The sequence below is a fragment of the Salvelinus fontinalis genome, chromosome 9 (genome assembly GCF_029448725.1).
Source record: "Salvelinus fontinalis isolate EN_2023a chromosome 9, ASM2944872v1, whole genome shotgun sequence".
In the NCBI taxonomy this organism is placed as follows: domain Eukaryota; kingdom Metazoa; phylum Chordata; class Actinopteri; order Salmoniformes; family Salmonidae; genus Salvelinus; species Salvelinus fontinalis.
In genome coordinates this window covers 33,089,059-33,111,621 of record NC_074673.1, presented here as the reverse complement: position 1 = coordinate 33,111,621, position 22,563 = coordinate 33,089,059, and the positions used below count along the sequence as shown (strand labels likewise).

Below are 22,563 nucleotides of genomic sequence, written 5' to 3'. Positions count from 1 at the left end.
TATGTCCGAGAGTTCATCTTTATACTAAGGAAAAATACTCCAGTCGTAATGGCAGCAGCTCTGAGAACTGGCCTCTGCTGCCCGATCAGTTACATATGGCCTTGTTGCTGCCAGGAACAAGAAGGAGGGATATTTTCAGTGCTGCTTGATGCTTGTGCACAGGGATACGAGGGTGCTAGTCAATCAAACAGAGGGGCCCATAAGGTGACAAGACCCCCTATTTGGAATGTCAGTCTGTGGAATGTGTCCAGCATAATACACCTATGTAACAAGCAAGGCCAGTATATATGAAAAACCTGCACCGCAGCATAATTTATGGGATTACAATCACTGTAATCAACATCATCTACTGGACCTGAAGGATGAGGGATTCAAGTGTGAGAATGTGTGTCTCTGTGTGTCTATTGTACCTCAGAATGAAGAAGAGTGTGTGTATCATACCTGGAAGGCAGACAGGTCGAGCACGGCGAAGCTGTTGAGGAAGCGGAGGCCCGTTAGGGCCACCTGGATGACCCCTGGGGCGTAGGGCTCCTGTGGGCCCTGGGCAGCCGGCTCAGGCAGGGCGGAGCTGTGGAGCAGAATGCAGTACAGAGTGTGCACCACACCCACCAGGTCTGTGGACTGCAGCAGGGCTGTCAGTCCTGTGGGGTCTGCACGCTTGTTGTCGAATATACTGGGAGACCTGCAGAGGATACAGGTAATATAAATTAACACGTGACATGATCATTTCATTTCTGCTCAATGAACGTAGTGACAGAAATGTTATATAGGGAAATTAATTAGATCAGAGTACTCCACATAAGATTTCCAAACTCCTTATTACTTACTAAGAAATAGATCTCCTTTCTACTAAAAAGCTTAGTTAAAAATATCCTGACTTTTCACTTCCTTCTATATCAAGCAGAAGTTGAATTCACAACATAGCTCTTCAGCTTGCCGCCAGCAACTGCAGCGAGCTAGCCGAGCTGAGTTTGACAACCAGCTGAAAGTCAGTAAACCTGAGAAGGTGTTGGCTGCTCTCCTCACCGCAGTGACCAGAGACCCAGGATGTAAGAGTGAAGGCAGTCTGGTCCCTGTGGCTTCTAGATTTACTCGCTAGACCAGGGCTGTCCCCTCAGATATAAATAATTGGGCCTGCCCTCTTTACCCTGCATGCCTATAGGGTCAAGTGGCTTAACTGGTTACACAGAGTGAGAAGTTGGAGTTGAAGTCTGGTGGCTGTGTGTGAGAAGGTGCCTATGCTCAGCTGTGCAAGTGAAAATGATTGAATAATCAGGGTTAAAAAGCTTGGTCATTACCACTACAACCATAGCTATAGATATTATTTAATGGTACAACAGTGACACAGAAATGTGGCTCCTATCTTCACCAGTTCAGAATCTGAGTTTGCTCCTCCAAGCTGGTCAGAGTGAACACAGGAATTTGGAAGTAGCTCTGAAAACAGCTCCTCTGCCCTTGGCTGCAGAGGGCTTCCTGGCAACGTGCTGTGTATTCAGGCACATTTAATTAAGGCACGCCTTACAGGATTGAAAGCAGCGTGTTCGTGTGTCTTAGCCAGGATGCCACCCTGCAGATTAAAGGGATTGGTAACATCATCCTCTCAGTACACATCACAGGTGAGAACAGAACCGGAGTATAATACTGATTGGCTGGAAGGAGAGGTTGCTCTGAGTGCCTCAGCTGCCCTCTTCATAAGACTGGAGGCCAGTCAATTCAAACGTCTATAAATAGAGTACAAAATGTCCTCTTTCAAACTAGATAACAGAGCTACATCAAAGTCAATGGCATCAGAGGAAACTCATCTCAAATCGCTCCCATTGTTTTACATTTAGGATGCACGCAAACAAGCAGAGTTCCATGAGCTAGCGCTGACAGGCAATGTAAGAATACCCCTGCTGCACAGGATGGGATTTGCAGGCAGAGAAGAGGCCCTTTGACCTCTGGATAGAACCCACTGTGCATGCTGTTACTTGATGTTGGCCAACAGCTCTGTGGGGAAATTCATAGCTCGGCAAGTACATGGTCTCTAATGCCAATTAAATCCCTTGACACAGCAACTGGCATGACCAAAAATATTCCAGGACCATAGTATGCATTCTCTCCAGTATAATCTCATGAACACACAGAGAAACGGGTAAGAATGGAGATAGTTGGCTGGATTAGCAGGGTGTTGATTATTACACAACATCGCTCGGTCCGCTCATTAAAGTTATGGTGCCGTGTTTTCTCACAGATATTAAGTGACAGTCTCAGCAGTACTCCCCGTGTTGGTGTGAAGCAGCTGGGCACTGTTACAGCACACAGCAGCTGGAGGGGAGAGGTATACTAGCAGAACAGCATTGTAAGTAAATCAGTCCTGTTGATACTAACTTATGTCAGGTTTTGACAACAGACATGAAATATTTGAGCTAAAATGCATCTGTCCTAATTCAAACTTTGACACTACAGAAACTAAAGGGATCTGATGTGCCCATATGACGCGCGTTTAACTAGCAGGGCAGTATACCTGTACTAAGGGTCATGCTATCTTTGTCAGTATTGCGTCTCAGTCTGTGTGCTTAGCCTCTGTCAGCGGCGCCACTGAGCCTCTCTTGGGGGTGGTCACAGTGACACACATGGGTGGGTTTCTCCCAGTGTGCTGGAGGCAAGGGTTTATGGTGAGTGACAGAGCACTGGAGTAAAGTAGATGCCTATCTCCATCAACAGTAACGATGGCCTCGCCAGCGCTCAGACTAAAGGAAACCACTGAGTGCGATTGAAAAGGAGGCTGTGTATTTGTTTGGGTTCCAACAACCAGTCTTTATGGGACGGAGGACTTAAAAGATTCAATAGTGAGTCACGCCTGCCATTAGATTTGTGAACTGCCATGTGTGAAGGCTCTGGGAGTGAGATACCAGGAAAATTACCTCGCGCCCAACACCATCAAAACAAAGGAGATGATCGTGGACTTCAGGAAACAGCAGAGGGAGCACCACCCTATCTACATTGACGGGAACGCAGTGGAGAAGGTGGAAAGCTTCAAGTTCCTTGGCGTGCACATCACTGACAAACGGAAATGGTCCACCCACACAGATAGTGTGGTGAAAAAGGCGCAACAGCACCTCTTCAACCTCAGGAGGCTGAAGAAATTTGGCTTGGCACCTAAAACCCTCAAACTTTTACAGATGCACAATTGAGAGCATCCTAGCGGGATGCATCACCGCCTGGTACGGCAACTGCACCGAACGCAACTGCAGGGCTCTCCAGAGGGTGGTGCGGTCTGCCCAACGCATCACCGGGGGCAAACTACATACCCCCCAGGACACATACAGCACCCGATGTCACAGAAAGGACAACAACCACCCAAGCCACTGCCAGTTCACCTCGCTATCATCCAGAAGGTGAGGTCAGTACAGGTGCATCAAAGCTGGGACCGAGAGAGTGAAAAACAGCTTCTATCTCAAGGACATCAGGCTGTTAACCTGTTTGGAATAGGGGGCAGCATTTTCACATTCGGATGAAAAGCGTGCCCAGAGTAAACTTCCTGCTACTCAGGCCCAGAAGCTAATATATGCATATTATTAGTAGATTTGGATAGAAAACACTCTGAAGTTTCTAAAACTGTTTGAATGATGTCTGTGAGTATAACACAACTCATATGGCAGCCGAAAACCTGAGAAAAATCCAACCAGGAAGTGGGAAATCTGAGGTTTGTAGTTTTTCAACTCATTTCCTTTCTAATATACAGTGTCTATGGGGTCATATTGCACTTCCTAATGCTTCCACTAGATGTCAAGTCTTTAGAACCTTGTTTGAGGCTTCTACTGTGAAGGAGGAGAGAATGAGAGCTGTTTCAACCAGATGTCTGGCAGAGTGCCATGAGCTGGTCACGCGTGTGGCCGTGAGAGCGACCTGCGTTCCATTGCATTTCTAAAGACAAAGGAATTCTCCGGTTGAAACATTATTGAAGATTTATGTTAAAAACATCCTAAAGATTGATTCTATACATCGTTTGACATGTTTCTACGAACTGTTATATAACTATTTGGACTTTTCGTCTGAACTTTCGCCTGGACTTGCCCGCGCCTCGTGAGTTTGGATTGTGAACTAAACGCGCTAACAAAAAGGAGGTATTTGGACATAAATGATGGACTTTATCGAACAAAACAAACATTTATTGTGGAACTGGGATTCCTGGGAGTGCATTCTGATTAAGACCAAAGGTAAGTGAATATTTATAATGCTATTTCTGACTTCTGTTGACTCCACAACATGGCGGGTACCTGTATGGCTTGTTTTTGTGTCTCAGCGCTGTACTCAGATTATTGCATGGTGTGCTTTTTCCGTAAAGTTTTTTTTTGAAATCTGACACAGCGGTTGCATTAAGGATAAGTGCATCTTTAATTCTGTGCATAACAGTTGTATTTTTTATCAAAGTTTATAATGAGTATTTCTGTAAATTGATGTGGCTCTCTGAAAATTCGCCGGATGTTTTCGAGGCACAACATTACTGACCATAACGCGCCAATGTAAACTGAGATTTTTGGATATAAATATGAACTTTATCAAACAAAACATAAATGTATTGTGTAACATGAAGTACTATGAGTGCCATGATGATCATCAAAGGTTAGTGATTAATTTGAAAATGTTTCTGCTTTTTGTGACTCCTCTCTTTGGCTGGAAAATGGCTGTATGTGTTTTTGTGACTAGGCTCTGACCTAACATAATCATATGGTGTGCTTTCGCTGTAAAGCCTTTTTGAAATCAGACACGATGGGTAGATTAACAAGAAGTTAAGCTTTAATTTGGTGTATTGCACTTGTGAATGCATGAAAGTTAAATATTTCCCAAAAATATTTTTGAATTTCGCGCTCTGCCTTTTCAGCGGATGTTGTCGAGGGTTTCTGCTAGCCGTAAGAAGTTAAATAGCCATCACTAGCACATTAGAGGCTGCTGTCCTATATACATAGACTTGAAATCACTGGCCACTTTAATACTGTTTACATATTTTGCATTACTCATCTCATATGTATATACTGTATCTTAGTCTATGCCGCTCTGACACTGCTCGCCCAAATATTTATTTATTCTGAATTCCATTCCTTTACTTTAGAATTGTGTGTATTGTTGTGGAATTGTTAGATATTGCTGCACTGTTGGAGCTAGAAACACAAGCATTTTGCTACACCCGCAATAACATCTGCTAAACACATGTATGTGACCAATAAAATTTGATTTTTTTTTTCCCCACGGGGATGTCTGGAGAGGGTCAAAGAGGGAGACGGCTGCCACCCACCGGCCAGTCACAGCGAAGCACAGCTTACACATGGCGTGCAGCAGAGCGGTAGCCTGATGGAGGAAGGTGGACATCTTGGGGCTCTCGTCCACTGGGCCCTGGACAGACAGGAAGCAGCCGTACAGCTTGTCAATCAGACCCATGTTCACCACATAACTGAGGGAGGGACAAACACAAAAAGAGGATAAGAGTAAATTCACAGGAAATAAACAAATTACTAAACCTTCACAATGAAATATTTGATGTCATTCAAGAAGTGTCTCTGTGACATATGTTCTATCCTAACAAAGACCCGAACTGAGTGCAAATCACCGGCAGCACAGTTGAAATGTGATCTCACCTAAGCCCTCTATACTCCCTGTTATTAGTGTGATATCACCAATTTGTCTTGCCAATGACAGGTCTCATGATCATGTTCCCTCTGCTATCTCAGCAACAAAATCACTGGTAACGGCATCATTACATTTACATTTGAGTAATTTAACAGATGCTCTTATCCAGAGCGACTTACAGTAGTGAGTGCATACATTTTCATACTTTTTCTGACTCCAATAAGTCATTAGACGGTGGTTGTGCCCCACTGTGCCAGCCCAGAGCTAGGCCCCTGACTGTCTACTGACCTGAGGCTGCCTCACAGCTCAGGTATGCCTTTCCCACCCCGCTCTGCCCTACCCACTATAGGGGCCGACAGGAAGGCTCAGCAGTCAATCACAAGACCTCCCAGATGTACCAGATAGTTCAGTCCAGATTCAGGAAGCCTGCCACTGTTCTACACTACATGAATTCATTCCTTACCCTCTCTGGCTTCGCTTAGCTTATTCCCTCAACTCGCTCCCTCGTTCGCATACCTTTTTCTGTTGGGACTGTCAGTCAAAATGGGCTCCTCAATGCAGGTAATTCCTATTTTTTCAACCTCCACAATAGGTCATCTGACACTTGAACCACGGCCCCTTGTTATGACTTCATCCTCTTCCACAGCTTCACTAGAGCTGAAAGGAGCTTTCCACGCAAAGTTGTGCACAATGCCTGGCCCACAGTATGTTTGAAAAGCTGTTCAGTCTTGCCCCTGTGTGTTTCAACTTATGACCTACATGCATCTGTATGTTTCTGACACTGGTAGGAGATAAGTATGGTACAAAGCCTGGTGAGTGATTGGTAATGAGAAATGAAGACTTAGAAGGGGAATGCTGATGTTCTCTTTCTGTGTGATCTACAGTTCACCATAATGGGGGAAAAGTGTTGCTGAAGTTACCATCTTTTTGATCTTATTTCCTCCCTACCATCACATACATCATTTGAGGCAGCGGAGGTAAATCTTTCATTGCTTGCAGGGATTACTAGTCTGACGACACCATTTTTCTCAGGCTCTCCCTTGTCTCCAGGGTTACGACTGGGTCATAGTATGAGTGTTAGGCCTGTGCAGCTGCTCTGGTCAGATGAATCATTGGCTGTGGGAGGGATGATGTGAAGACTCCACTCTTCCCGAAGGTCTGGGCCTGCCTTTCCTCACCGCCCCACAGTGCCTGGACAGACACAGCCCCTGCTACTCAAAGGCCACGTTTAAGAGGATGTTGCAAACTTTCAGGAGTGTTCTATGTTTATGTTGCCTCAAGTTAAAAAAAAAGACATATTACTTTGCTGAGGAGTTTGATCCAGAACGTGTGAAAAAGTAGTTTTTGGACAGATGCCAGAGGACACCCTCTCTCACCCTCACTCCAAGCCCCTGGCATTATCTGATCTTTTCTAAGGGAGTTGACCTTTTGTAGTAATCTTTTCAACGAAAGGCAATTTCTGATAGTAACTAAGTTGGCTTAATTTCAGTGGTTCCCCAGATCAACCCTAAAGGAGAAAGTAGAGATGGGACAGAGGTGTTGTGACAGGGAGGACGGCCGTAGTAGCGCAATGTGTGGTTTGAGAGAGAGGAGGAAGAGCTTACCTGATGAGGTCATGGGCCCGGGTGTTGAAGGGCTCCATAGGGGAGGTCTTGGTGTCTGGTGATAGGATGCGTGGGGCGTCTCCGCGGCCACACTCGGGAACATAGGGAAGAATGAGACTCAGGATGGTAGCGCTGGTCTGCAGCAGGCCGGTGGTCAGCCCCTCAAACACCTGCTTGTTCACACTGCGACCAAAGATGGACTTGTCTTCATCTGGGACGTACAGCTGAGAAAAAGACAGTGTGGTCAGTCAAGAGTTCCGTAAACCTCCATGTCACAGTACAGTCTGTACCAGTAGCTCTATACCTGCTCTTTCGAGCTAGCTTGTATCACATACAGCCTTGGCTTGTCCTTGTCAGCTTGCCAAGTCCTCTGTCAAAAAAGGAATCTTGACATTGATCGATCACAGTGCAAAACTGACAATGTCCCAGGCAGTCACAGTATCCACCAACAGCAGAGTTTAACAAAAGACCAGATCATTGCAACCTCAGTTTGACTTCTACAACACAGGCCAAGGCCATTTGTATTGGTTGTGATCCTGATGTCATTGTATAATCAATCGGGTGGGACATACGTCGGTGGTTAACAGTCAGTGTGACATGGTTACTGTTGCTGTGCCAGACTACTGCTGCTGCTATATGAGAGGTCTCAGTGGTATTCCCTCCCTGGTAACAAGGGAAGACAACCGGATAATGAGATTGTAGAGAAAACCACTGGAACTAACACTGGGGGGTGTTCTGTGTTCACCATCATCTGTGATATTAAACCAAATCCTCCCCTTACCCATGCCTCATATACATAGACGGGCTGATAGAACTTGCAGCATACCGATTCCTCTGACATGATTTTGTGGACTTTTAAAAATGTAATATTTTCATGTTAGTTATCCCAAACTCTTTATTACAAGAAGAGCACAAGCATCTGAAATATTCCAAGAAATGTTCATGAAAATAATTTAAAAGAGTCTCAGGGTATATAAAGACTCATGGTCATGGTGTTCTGGTGACAGGAGTGTATATCCCTTTTTAGTTCAGTGACATTTTTGCATGTGTGTGTGTGTATATAGAGGTTAAGGTTTAGTTTTAGAAATAAAGAGAAGGTCAGGTAAAATGTCTGAACCATCTCATTTAGATTAATGGTTAGGGCAGCATGCTGACAGCGTTAGTAAATCCACCAACATTCTCCACAAATCGAATTAAAGAGGGACAAGCACAGACGCCGGCACTCTCTACCCCCACCCACCCACCCACCCACCCACCCACCCACCCACACACACACACACACACGTTCTTACGCGGACTATTCATGAGCCCCATGCTCGTCAGTGTCCAAGACGTCTAAATAAGTTAACGTTGTCCTGTTCAAAATGTCAGTCGTCAAAGCAGCTGTGGGGATATACGTTTTATATAATCTGAAGCATACAGACTAACCTCCCCCTCCGTCCCCTCAGGAAACATGACTGCTTTCAATTGGAACTCAGGGCTGGAGAAGGAAGCCCCAATAGAGTTCATGCATGTATCAAAGCCCATGTCTTTGCCTTGTCCTGTCTGTGCAGTCACCACCATTAGATGTTTGGAGTCGGCTGATGTTAACAGTCTCTGAAAGAGTGCTAAAGGTTTTGGACTGACATATAACCCATCCACCATACTGCCTGCTTTGGTCTCCCCTTCCCTAAAGCCCAGAAGTATCTGTGTGGCTGAGGTGGTGGCAGAGCCAGGATTTGTACTGTAGCGCGGGTCTCTGTTTTATTAACACTGTGCCAGGAAGGAACAAATGCTGGCGATGAGGCCATGGTTTTTTAGCACTCACAGTGTTGCATGTAGTCAGGAGAATTTACATAGACCGAGACATTGTGAGGGATTCATTAAACAGCTTGGTCCTTGGGAATACAATCTACAGTTCTGATCATGCCATTCAACCTTCGTAAGTATTACACAATGTTCAGGGACTTACGTTTCCATACAAATAACATCTTTGAATAATACATGCGTTGTTTAAGTGAACATACATTTAATGGAATGCCATCATAGCAATAATGATAGTAATTGGTGATGTTTTTTATGGTGTGGTGAAAAGACACTTACTGTGAGCTGATGCAGCAGCAGGTCCATGAGGGAGGCTACCTTATTGCTGAATAGAACATAGGAGCAGTTGAGGTGGCAGCGAGAGCATGCCAGAAAGTATATGTTTACAGCAGCACATAGGGACCTGAGGAGAGAGAGAACCAGATGAATCCCTTGTCAGAAAACAAACTAAATAGTTCAAGGTAAAATTCAACACTAGTGTTACAGTGTAGGTGTTCATCCCCAGGCATTGACATGGCTATCTGAAGTAATCAGGAAACCAAAACACACTCCACCAGATTTGTGGTTCCTTAAGGGCACAATTTTAACTTTGGAAGGGTTGAAAGTATGTACTGCCATTGATGTAAGAGTAGGTAAGCAGAATTCAGAAACCCAGTCATATCAACTACACTGAACAAAAATATATAATGCAACATTTCATCGAGTTCCAGTTCATATAAGGAAATCAGTCATTTGAAGTAAATAGATTAGGACCTAATCTATGGATTTCACATGACTGGGAATACAGATATGCATCTGTTGGTCACAGATACCTTAAAAACAAAAAATATGGTCGTTGATCAGAAACACAGTATCTGGTGTGAACACCATTTGCCTCATGCAGCAGCGACATCTCATTCGCATAGAGTTGATCAGGCTGGTGATTGTTGCCTGTGGAATGTTGTCCCACTCCTCTTCAATGGCTTTGCGAAGTTGCCAGATATTGGCTGGAACTGGAACATGCTGCCGTACACATTAATCCAAACATGCTCAATGGGTAACATGTTTGGTGAGTATGCAGGCAAGAACTGGGACATTTTCAGCTTCCAGGAAATGTGTTCAGATCCTTGCGACATGGGGCCGTGCATTATCATGCTGAAACATGAGGTGATGGCGGCGGATGAATGGCGTGACAATGGGCCTCAGGATCTCGTCACGGTATCTCTGTGTATTCAAACTGCCATCAATAAAATGCAAATGGGTTTGTGGTCCGTAGCTTATGCCTGCCCATTCCATAACCTTACTGCCCCCATGGGTCACTGTCCACAACGTTGATATCAGCACACTGCTCACCCACACAATGCTATACACGCACGCAGTCTGCCCGGTACAGTTGATACTGGGATTCATCCTTGAAGAGCACTTCTCCAGCATGCCAGTAGCCATCGAAGGTGAGCATTTGCCCACTGAAGTTGGTTACGACGCCGACCGGCAGTCAGGTCAAAACCCTGGTGAGGACGACGAGCACGCAGACGAGCTTCCCTGAAACGGTTTCTGACAGTTTGTGCAGACATTCTTTGGTTGTGCAAACCCACTGTTTCATCAGCTGTCCAGGTGGCTGGTCTCAGACTATCCCCGCAGGTGAAGAAGCTGGATGTGGAGGTCTTGGGCTGGCGTGGTTACACGAGGTCTGCGGTTGTGAGGATGTACACCAAATTCTCTAAAGAGACATTAACATTCAATTCATTGGCAACAGCTCTGGTGGACATTCCTGCAGTCAGCATGCCAATTGCACACTCCCTCAAAACTTGCACATTTTAGAGTGGCCTTATATTGTCCCCAGCACAAGGTACTGATCATGCTGTTAAATCAGCTTCTTGATATGCCACACCTGTCAGGTGGATGGATTATCTTGGAAAAAATTAGAAATGCTCACTAACAGGGATGTAAACAAATGTGGGCAAACAAATTGAGAGAAATAAACTTTGTATGGAACATATATGGGAACTTTTATTTCAGCTCATGAAACATGGGACCAACACTTGTCACGTTTATATTTTTGTTCAGTATACTTATAGCTCTACCCCCTCACTACTAGTCAACTGGTTATCCAGAGCTAGGGACAGTAATAAGACAAGAAATCTGCATAACCAGTAGAGCTCGGTGCAATCACAGTCAGTCCAATCTGGAGTCTGCTCCAGCAGAGCTTCCTCTGTGGCGATAAGGCCATTCCTCTCAGTAGCTCCTCAGCTCAGAGCCTAAAGGCAGGCTACAGCAGAGCTGTGAGTGGAGCATGCCTCTGTATTATGTCTGCTTTAAACAAACCCTATGAGAAGATTCATGCCACAGATAACTGATTCATAATTCTGCTCTGACTGCTGCTCCCCCTTGTTTCATCACTTAATATTTTCTGACATCTGTATATTTTAGCCAATAGAAGAGTGGCGTGTCCTATCTGCTCGGAGGAAGAATGGAATCTGGCTTTCCTATTCTAAAGTAGGGCATGTTTATTTCAACTGGTAAACATTTTGATATCTCCTGCAACATTCACATCTGCAACGCATTTCCACTCCAACCTAGTTGGCATTTAGATAGAATATAGCAGAGACTGATGTAGGCCTAGGTGGATTGGTCTGTCAATAACTTCCTCATAACAAAAAAATACTCGTCTTGTTTCATATGCTAGTGGGAAGATCTGTAATTTGTTCCATATCATTATTGACATTGTAGTGTAAAGCTGTCAGACATAGAATGTGGTGATAATGTGAGAAGTATTACATTGCGAGTAATGGGAAAGTATCCAAATAGTCCCATCGATATCTGGTTAAGAACTCTGTGGTTTGCTTGCTTAAAACTTTTAAACACCTTACTATATGAGTATCATATGCTGTATGTGTATGGGCATTCTAGCCAAATAAAATGTTTGGATCTTTTCCGCCACCATTTTATATACAAATTCCTGAGAAAATGCAAACCAAAACAACATGATTTGGTGTGTTGATCCCTGTTTCTGCCAAACTCCTCCTTAATAAGATCTGTTTTCCAGGAATGCACAAAAACACAAATGCCACATTAATTCTATTGTCCATTAATAGTCTTAGAATGTAGTGGGTGGAAGAAGTCAGCCTTTACATTTACATTTACATTTTAGTCATTTAGCAGACGCTCTTATCCAGAGCGACTTACAAATTGGAAAGTTCATACATATTCATGGTTGAGTGGAATGATAACACAGCCTCTATTGGGCTAAAGTGAAGTAACGTGAGAACCCCACCAAACTGTGCTCTCTGGGCAGCTGACCAGAACCGAGGCTGCCTCAAATTATTACTTTTTTTCTCTCCATAATTTAGTAATTCAGCCATAAGTCCGTTTTTCAGTGACAGAATTCCACCACTGGAAAGACTGCAAACCAATGGAATGAAATAGTAGCTTTCCTCTCAGTCTGATGCTGTGCTGCTTTTCATGTGTTCATTCTGTATGTACAGAGATAAAACCAGGCTATTATCACTCCCATACCTGACTCAGAAGGGAGAAAAGCCATTTCAGGTGAAGATTCTTTCAGTTACTGTGATGGAATGCAAGGTGTCCTTATCGAATTAAATAAGACAGGGTGTCAAACCATAGGGAAGGTAAAATGACAGGGTGGGCTGATCCTGTTACAACACTGACATCGTCCTACATGAAAAGGCCTCGGAAATCTATAAGACATAGAAATTATGAGGAGAGGGAGCAAGAGAGCAGTCCTAAAACACAGACTACTAAATGGAAGATGAATGATAACATGACAAAAAAGGGAAGGTCAATATTTATTAAATAACTTGTAAATAATAGGCTGCAAAGCCCGAAATGGATTAGGCAAACGTCTTCACGATGTTTCTATAATAACCTGTCAACCATAGCAACCTGGTTTTACTCCATGCGTAAGTGGAGGTTGCCCTACCCAGAATGTCATTATCCATGTTGGGAGCTGGGGGAGGGGGGGGGGGGGGGGGGCAGGCCAGTCCCCAGGTGGCTGCCACTCTTAACCAGCAGATTAAAGGGCACATCCCTCATTTCTTTAATCTTATTAGAGAGAAAAACAGCTGTCGACTGCTTCCATTCTCTTCACAAACCCATAGGACAGAGACGGATCTAAAGGCACATTTAGCTGTAAATGTCAACATATCAAATGTATGCAGACCATTTTCCATCTTATGTAGAACATGCATTTCATTTGGTAGAAGATAATATATTATGAATTATATTATACTGAACAAAAATATAAATGCAACAATTTCAAAGATTTTACTGAGTTATAGTTCATATAAGGAAATCAGTCAATTTAAATAAACTCATTAGGCCCTAATCTATGGATTTCACATGACTGGGGAGCCAGGCTCAGCCAAATCAGAATTAGTTGTTCCTACAGCTTTACTACAGGCAGAAATACTCCTTAGTACCTTGCTCATAAAACATAGGACCAACACGTTACATATTGCGTTTATATTTTTGTTCCGTGTATATTTAAGCAATAAGGCCCAAGGAGGTGTGGTATATGGCCAATATACCATGGCTAAGGGCTGTTAGGCACGAAGCAATGCCTTATTGCTATTAATCAACTGGTTACCAACGTAATTAGAGCAGTAAATTCAAATGTTTTGTTTTGTCATACCCGTGGTATACCACGGCTGGAGCCAATTAGCATTCAAGGCTCGAACCACCCAGTTTATAGTGATGATTTTAGTCTAGGAATCCATTCCATTCTAATTCGAATCACCACACACACTCAACCAAACAGTCAGATCTGAAGTTATGAACATCCTACCGACTTCTCACAATCGACTCAGTCAACTGCTCATGTAATGAGCATGCAATTGCTTTGTGACACAGATAATCAGGCATGTCTTGAGCCCTCTTTAAACAAATGGCGAGAATGCCAAAGGCATGTTTGAATAATGTCCTTACAGCAGCTCATACAATGAGCAATCTCAGTGATCCGTCTTTAGCTCCCTCCCACCTAAATCGGCGTGATTAGCATGACACCTGATATCATCCAGTCTCCTGGAATCTCTGTTGCTGTGCCCCCTCGACGACAGGCTCAATGATTTTGAGGAGCAATTTAGTAAAGTGCCACGCTAGTCCATCTCGTGTTACCATGCAGTATGTAGGTAGTGTTGGTTGACGCACGAGTGCCAATCCATCCTAACAGGCAGCATTCCTCCACCTACATAGCTCTGGGCTGCCCATTTGACGCGTGCCACGCCCACTGCTGGACCCCATCATTTGGTGCCTGCTCCACCTGCCAGACTTCACCCAGCAGGAGACACAACGGGCACTTTGTTAATCTGAGAATAATGAAGCCTTATCTTGTAGACGGGATTAGGTTCCACTGCTTGCCTTTACTAACAGGTTGTATAGAGAACGAGGTAGAGAGAGAGCCCGAGAGAGCGCAAGCACGAGATCGAGAGAGAAGAGGAAGAAGCCTAGAGAGATGTAGATAATTAGCAATGTAATCTCCTCACCTACTGTAAACTGCTTAACCCCAGTCAGCCAGCCACAGCAGATCACCCTACTGGCCTGATGAGGCCATAGACACACAGCGATCTCAGGCTAGGAGTTAATGTAATAATAATAATAATCATAATTATTTGGTGGGTGCTTATATTTGTCCTATTTCACACATGTACAAGTATAGAGTGCTAGATAGACTAGAGACACACTGACTGGAGAAACACCTTGACCTGGGACAGCCCTACACCATGCAGCCCTGTGGGGATCACCCTGGGTGGCCGACCGGCTCGGACATAACAGGAGGGCTGGGGGATTGGGAGTGTCACTGACTTCTGTGGCTGAATTAAAACTCTTACGTTTAAACCATCCCAGAATCCATAGAGTATCCCAGGGGCTGATAGACAGATGGCTGGGAAGGGAAAATTAGAGCAAAGGTCAGGATCCTCCCCACCCCCACATAGTATAGTACTGCCCAAATACCCCAGGAGACACTTAGGGCTCAAGAGTATTTAACAGTATTTTCTTAGTGACATAAACAGAAACAGCATAATAGTTTAGTGTACTGGGACAATATCAAGTAGACTCCCCTTACAGATAGATGTTTCCAAATTTCAGAAGTCCAGCACTTCCCATCCTGCAAAGTCAACAGGACATCAACCATGTAAAAGACTCTTTATGCTTTTTGTAACTGGGTTATCAAGCAGGAGATCGTTCCACCTGAACCTCAAGCTCACGTTTCCCAACATCTCAGTGCTTTTCCTATGTGCCCAGTAAGGCCTGACCATGGCAATGCTGCAGAAATCTGATCAACTTCCAGATCAGGTTGAATCCCTGCTTTTCAACAAAGAAAATTTGTGTTCAGGGAAAGAAATCAAATCCTAACATGGTGACCACACCACTCGTGTTGCAAAATGAATTTACACATACATGTTATTCAATCACTGCACCCACATTGCTCACGCGCGCCAACGACCATCTGCGTTGCCAAGCGCTAAAATAGAAGTCCGTTCCATTGGTGGCGCTGAACGCAGTGCAAGTCCTGCCTCTCCCATCTCCTCATTGGTTTATAGGAGCAGATACCCAAGTGCCATCTCGTCATTGGTTATACCCACGTGGGTGATTGAAAGATGAACCGAGGTCAGTCGGTCGTGGTAATACACCTTATTATGAAAGTTGGCTGCCAATCGCCATATAAAGTCCAAAGAAGAAAAATCCTGGAAGGAGGAGAGATGACTAGAAAATATTTGGTTTACCGTTTTGTGTGTGGATTAATTGTTGGAGTTGAGGACCTTGTGCATTTCAGGTAAAAGAACAACTTAACGTTTATATCCCAGGACAAATTAGCTAGCAACAGCAAGCTAGCTAAATAGGACAAATTAGCTAGCAACTGCAAGCTAACTAGCCATAAATGTTTAGTGCTTTTCAACCTGTCCCCAAATTAATATAATTGGTTCAGAGTTTGTTTTGATATTTCAACCTGCGTGTCCTGATCGCGTTTGGTGTGTGGGGGGACAAAATCAATTTGCGCGCATCTGGTTTGGGCATGGTGTAAGCGAAAACACAAGGTGAGGAGCAAATCCATTTCCTGGTACCGTCAAACAATCCCTTCATTCACTGCTATCTAAATGGCATTTCATTTGATTCTCCTGTTGATCGATCTGATACCCTGAGTGCTTCCAAGATGTCCATTCTGCCTGTCATGCCACACCGGCTGGGTATAAACTGGGAGAAATCTGATGAGCCGTCACGCATCACACACACATGCAAGCACACACTCATTCACTCGTAGCCTATAACGACATCCTGAAAGGAAACCACAGGGAGCAGCTTTGATTTCACAGGACACACTCAGTAATGTGACAGAGGTGGTCAACTACAATAGTGTTTTAACATGCAGTGTCCTAGCACAGCAGTGCCACTGCACTGTTAAGTCGTCTCCCTAAAACTAGAAAGCAGCTCGTTCCATTTTCAGCAAGGTAGAACTTATCACTTAGATAAAATGGATACCACAACCACAGTCATATTGAATTGTCTCTTCTCCCTACTCTAAAGGAATAAACGATTCTCTAAAATTCAACTCAAAGTTTTAAGACTGGCTCTTCAGCCCTTCAGATGGGCCAGTCTGTCTGGTCTAACGCTGGCTTGTCTTCTCTCTGAGTTATACTCCAGCAGCCCCAGAGGGGGGCACATATGCTGACAGGCTCTGGTGCTGAGCCCAGATATCACTGAGACACCAGTCCCATCTCTCTCCCCCTCTCTACTCCCCAGTGACCCCTTCTGGGAGACAAAGGGACATGTCCCATAAACACACAGTAGTTGACACAAGGTTGGAATACTTGAAGAAAGCATCCATCTTTCCTTAACACATCTGAGAAGTGTTGGATTTGTTAAAGTAGTGATAACGAAACTTTGCTTTTGCTAATCAAATCACATAGTGATTTCCCCAAAGCGAGGAAGGATGTGCTGATAAAGTTTTAAAAAACGGGGTCAGAAGACACCTCAGTTTACCCCCCACCTAATCCACACCTCCAGCCTGGGGCAAAACATTTTCACACCATATACTAATAGTGACACTGAAGATAAGAGTCTCCAGAGGCAGAGAGACCAGAGCAGAGGTGCTGCCTGGTGAGGATCTGGGATCATTTACAGCTTGTTTTAGACAGCTCTCCCCCTCCTCCCCTAGGGAACACAACACTTTCCACTCAGAATCACACAGAGCACACACTTGCACTGCTCCAATAAAAAAATATACATCCATTGAAGGATTTTTAACAATAGTCCCTCACGTTAAGATTAAAATACACACATCAGGAAGAGTTTATTTATTTATTATTATTTAGATGATTGAACGATTTTCAAAACTACAAAATTACTCTCCAGGTGCAGACCAATTAAGGTTAATCTTCACATGCAAGTAAATATGGTTTATGGATGACTTTCCACGTTAACATCTTTGATATATTCGACAAACTGCTATATTCATGTTAATGAGAGTTGTTGCTCTGCTAGTCTAGACATGGATCCAGCGGCAACAGGGTTACACAGGGACATTAGCAGAGCCTCACTGAGGAATTAGCTCATTAATGTAATGGTAACGAGGTGGAGTGGGCCTCCCAGAGGGGTAATATTGCCTGAGCATCTCCAACTCTGCAGTTGACTTTTTTGTAAATCACTCAGCTTATCTGAGAGGAGGCGATCAATACGGCGGCATTACTGTAAACAGATAATGTAGCGAGCGCTGTGGTTAGCGTCTGTCTCACAGACACCGCCCATTACTCCATCCAGATGAGCAATAGTGATTAGTGGACAGACATACCATGTCCTTGTGTTGCATCTCATCACCACTGTAGCTCTCAATATTCCCTTCCCTTGACCCGACTTGACTCCCTTACCTTTCCTATTTTGTAAATGTGTGTGTTTACAGAATGTGGGTGGAGTAATACATGTTTAACCAGGCACCGGACTACATTGAGTGTGGGCTGGGTGTGTCTGAGGGGCTGGATTGATATGCTCTGTAGGAGGGTTATCCCAGGTTCAGAGCACTCAGGGGCATAGCAACAACCCCATGCCTTCTACTCTACAGCACGGATGACAGAGAGAGCACAGAGACGGTCTATAGACAGACAGCCTATCACAACCTGAGCCAATCAATACCAACAAACACCATAGGTGCTGGTTAGACCATTCCAGCTGCCCAGACAGGACCTGGCAACACGGCGCATGTTTTGCCATTGGCAACATCATGAATACGATCACTAAATACTGTTAAAAGTATAATACTACTGATTCATATATATCAAGTGAAACACATAGCAAGAACTGGACGAATTTCTTGAGCTTTTCTTTAGTTGCATCCTAACATTCCTAATTGTGATGACAAAGGAGTGAGTTGCCCCTTCGTGGTGTATTGGACTTGTCCTCAGTCTTATGCATATTTATAGAAACTCTGGAGAAGTTCTTCTCAACATGTTCAGACAAGGTAGTAAGTAATTGAGTACTGAAAGAAGGTAACTGGGAGGCCATTCCATTATCACTAGACATTGCACACTTCAGCTCTGGATAGGACAAGCTGTTCTGTAGAGGATAAAATAAGTATCTCTGATCCATGGTTTGCGTTAGCGGGTAATGGCCGGCTTTTGGACGATAAAAAAATAGAAATGCTTATCTACAGGGTATTTGCATAATAAATTAAATTGGCGCGTGTATTGTATATTCGTTATGTATCTTATTTATCACACACATAGGCCTACAGCATACAGATACAGAGCCCATTCAAAACAATTTTTCCCAGTAGGAGCTTGTTTTGTCTTGAACGCACAGAAGTCGGAAATTTCCGAGATCCCAGTTGTTTTGAACGCTGCATTAAACGGAAACGGAAGGCAGGCTTCAACAGCGCGTCACACACCACTTTGCAATGAGCTGGAGGCTGTATGCATTTTGAAAACATATGCTTAATTGTTTGAAATCTGAACGTTTAATACATTAATACCATGATTCAAAGTAGCCCATTAGCTCTCCTCTCTTCTACATTTCTAAGGATATTTTCATCACTGTCACATGAAACCGCTCGCATGTGCAGTGCCATTTTGGCAACAGTGTTTTCCTGCTAATTGTATTATGGAACGAACATTTGCGAGTAGTCTACTGCCTTGTGTGCATTGCAGCGCTTATAATGTGAAGAAAGTTTATCAACGTTTGAAGCTAAACGTTCTGATCTGTTGCATCAGACTCATTGCTTTTTAAAATGTTATTATTTACGTAGCCTAGGCACACTGGTTGTATGAATTAGGGTTCAATCATCCCACAACTGTACCAGAGTCTGTTTGGAATAGGCTATTTCTTTCTCCACAAGCTGACCAATAGAATAGGTAGCTTAAACTTTTCTACTATAGTAAATTGACAATGGCTAGTGATTTTGCTGTTCATTACTCGTCTTGTTGACAGCGGAAAAGTTAATGTGGACAGTTATTCTAGCATGTTCAAAGTGCACATCAGAATTCGGTAAGAAGGACCGCCCATCATTGCGTTCTCAACTTGCATGTTCTGTTAATATGAATGACCATATTCTAAATGTGATTTCTGTCATTCTGAGCACCGTGGGTGGACGCCCTAATCAGCTTAGGCACCCAATGCATATGAGTCTGGTACATTTCTCAAATGTCCGTCACCACATGTTCCTAACGGAAACCCTGCTCTGATCTTACGCACCTCTTCATAGTTACAGTGCATTCAGAAAGTATTCAGACCCCTTGACTTTTTCCACATTTTGTTACGTTACAGCCTTATTCTAAATGAATATAGTCCCCCCCCCCCCCCAAATCAATCTACACACAAAACCCCATAATGACAACAAAAAAAACAGAAGTATCACATTTACATAAGTATTCAAGCCCTTTACTCAGTACTTTGTTGAAGCACCTTTGGCAGTGATTACAGCCTAGTCTACCTGGGTATGGCGCTAAGCTTGGCACACTTGTATTTGGGGAGTTTCTCCCCTTCTCTGCAGATTCTCTCAAGCTCTGTCAGGTTGGATGGGGAGCGTTGCTGCACAGCTATTTTCATGTCTCTCCAGAGATGTTCGATTGGGTTCAAGTCCGGGCTCTGGTTGCGTCACTCAAGGACATTGAGACTTGTCCCGAAGCCACTACAGCGTTGTCTTGGCTGTGTGCTTAGCGTCATTTGTCCTGTTGGAAGGTGAACCTTTGCCCCAGTCTGAGGTCCTGATCGCTCTGGAGCAGGTTTTCATCAAGGATCTCTGAACTTTGCTACGTTCATCTTTCCCTCGATCCTGACTACTCTCCCAGTCCCTGCTGCTGAAAAACATCCCCACAGCATGATGCTGTCACCATGCTTCACCATAGGGATGGTGCCAGGTGTCCTCCAGATGTGACGCTTGCCATTCAGGTCAAAGAGTTCAATCTTGGTTTCATCAGACGTTTTGGCAAACTCCAAGGCTGTCATGTGCCTTTTACTGAGGAGTGGCTTCAGTCCAGCCACTCTACCATAAAGGCCTGATTGGTGAAGTGCTGCAGAGATAGTTGTCCTTCTGGAAGGTTCTTCCATATCCAAAGAGGAACTCAGACTCTGTCAGAAATGTTTTGGTACCCTGCCCCAGATCTGTGCTTCGACACAATCCTGTCTCGGTGCTCTACGGACAATTCCTTCGACCTCATGGCTTGGTTTTGTCAACTGTGGGACGCTTATATATAAAAAGGTGTGTGCCTTTCCAAATCATGTCCTATCAATTGAATTTACCACAGGTGGTCTCCAATCAAGTTGTAGAAACATCTTAAGGATGATCTATAGAAACAGGATGCACCTGAGCTCAATTTCGAGTCTCATAGCAAAGGGTCTCAATACTTATGCAACTAAGGTATTTAAAAAAATATATACATTTGCAAACATTTCTAAAAACCTGTTTTCGTTTTGTAATTTTAGGATATTGTGTGTAGATTGACGGGGAAAAACATGTATTTAATCCAATTTAGAATAAGGCTGTAAGGTAACAAAATGTGGAAAAACTCAAGGGGTCTGAATACTTTCCAAATGCACTGTATCTCAAGTGGAACTCTCAAAGCATAGGAACAACAGTGTGTATGGTCTTCAGCTCCAACAAGCAAACACAGTCCAATTGTGAGCAAAAGACTCCTAGCTACCTACAAGTAGAAACCTCCCCCCCCATTTAAGTTATTCAAATTCCTCAGAATACTGAAGTCTGCTTCAAATTCGCTAGGATTAGTGATTGAGGAAGTAAAATGTTTTAAAGAAAATCGATAAACACGAATGGCCATACGTAAAAGCATTATAAATACAAGTAACGTTTGTCCATTAGTGGAGGTTTGGGAAACAGTAAAAGCTAATAAGTGAAGGAGAGAGTCCATTTCAGTCCATTAGAGTCCCAGTGTTGTGAGAATGGCGGTCTTTCGGAGGTTATCTACTGGCAGGCCACGCTAACTCCAGACCCACAACTCAAAACCACGACAGAGTCCGTCTGATGGATTAGACACACAGCCTTTCTGTAGATCAACAGAAAAGAATGAATACAAAATAGATGACCAAAATATAATCCCCTTATTTTAAAAAAAAATGGTGCATTATTATTCATGATCCATTTAGGATATTTATTGAGATGCGAGCACTATAAACAGAGAAATAAAAAGAGGGGCTGAGCTTACCGCACATTTCCAATTGTAAACAGAGGAGAGCTGTCACTGAGGTCAGGGAGAGGACACAGTCTGAGTGTGGACCATGTCTTTAGAGGCTGTACACAGCAGCTGAAAAGGCTCATGGTTTTTCAGTGGAGGTCGGGTCGGACGCCGGACAGTGAAACGCTGGCTCATTAGGCTATGAGAGTAGCACTAGGCCAGGATATCGTATGCTGGTTGTGAAGACTAAATGAGACTAACTTGCTCCAGGGATGCTGCTTTGCGGATGACCCTGTGCTGTTTCTAGCCTATTGGGGGTGTATGTGTGGTGTCAGGAGGGGGGGGGAATTAAATAAAAACACAGCAAAAATACAACATTTCCATTTTATTTCAATGGGTTAAATGAAGTTGTATTGTATGGGGTCGTTCTATCTAAAAACAACAGAGTAATTGAAATGTACACTTCCTCATGGCTGTCTCAGCAGAGGTGACAGAGAGTTGACCAATGACCATGACCCTTGCAGAGCCACAAGCAGCAACCACATAGTTTGTGTAAAACCCTCTAATATGAATAGAGAGTATGAAAAGACAGTGTGTTTGGAGAGGAGGTGAGCTGTATTTGACTGTAAAAGCTGGTACTCACTTGATTGGAATGCGTGGGACTGCGGTGGGGGTGGAGGCTGCAGTGACGACCAGCAGAATCTGTTCCAGAGCAGAGAGTCCCCCGCCCACCTGGAACGCCACTTGATCTGCATTGTTCTGTAGAGAGAGAGAGAGAACAAGAACCACATTCAGGTAACAGGGAGCTGAACAGACCAAGGTATCACGTTACTCTCAGTATGGACCCAGCTTCTCTTTTCCTCACCTCCCAGTTGGGAATGAAATCTGAAACAAAGTGATCCCCAAAGCATTCCTGTTAAATCTCAAAAGTG

At 43.9% G+C, this 22,563-nt stretch overlaps 1 protein-coding gene across 4 annotated transcripts in view; it reads right to left on the bottom strand.

Annotated features, from left to right (window-relative positions):
- The window catches only part of LOC129862456 (S phase cyclin A-associated protein in the endoplasmic reticulum-like), a 128,429-nt gene that overhangs the window by 15,710 nt on the left and 90,156 nt on the right, over positions 1-22,563 (bottom strand). For all 4 annotated transcript variants that reach the window (XM_055934150.1, XM_055934153.1, XM_055934151.1 and 1 more), the window contains 5 exons: positions 22,275-22,390; positions 9,297-9,420; positions 7,215-7,438; positions 5,279-5,434; positions 442-682 (listed from right to left, as the gene is read on the bottom strand). In XM_055934150.1, coding sequence (XP_055790125.1) covers positions 442-682; positions 5,279-5,434; positions 7,215-7,438; positions 9,297-9,420; positions 22,275-22,390 — 861 coding nt within the window. The remainder of the gene's footprint in view (positions 1-441; positions 683-5,278; positions 5,435-7,214; positions 7,439-9,296; positions 9,421-22,274; positions 22,391-22,563) is intronic.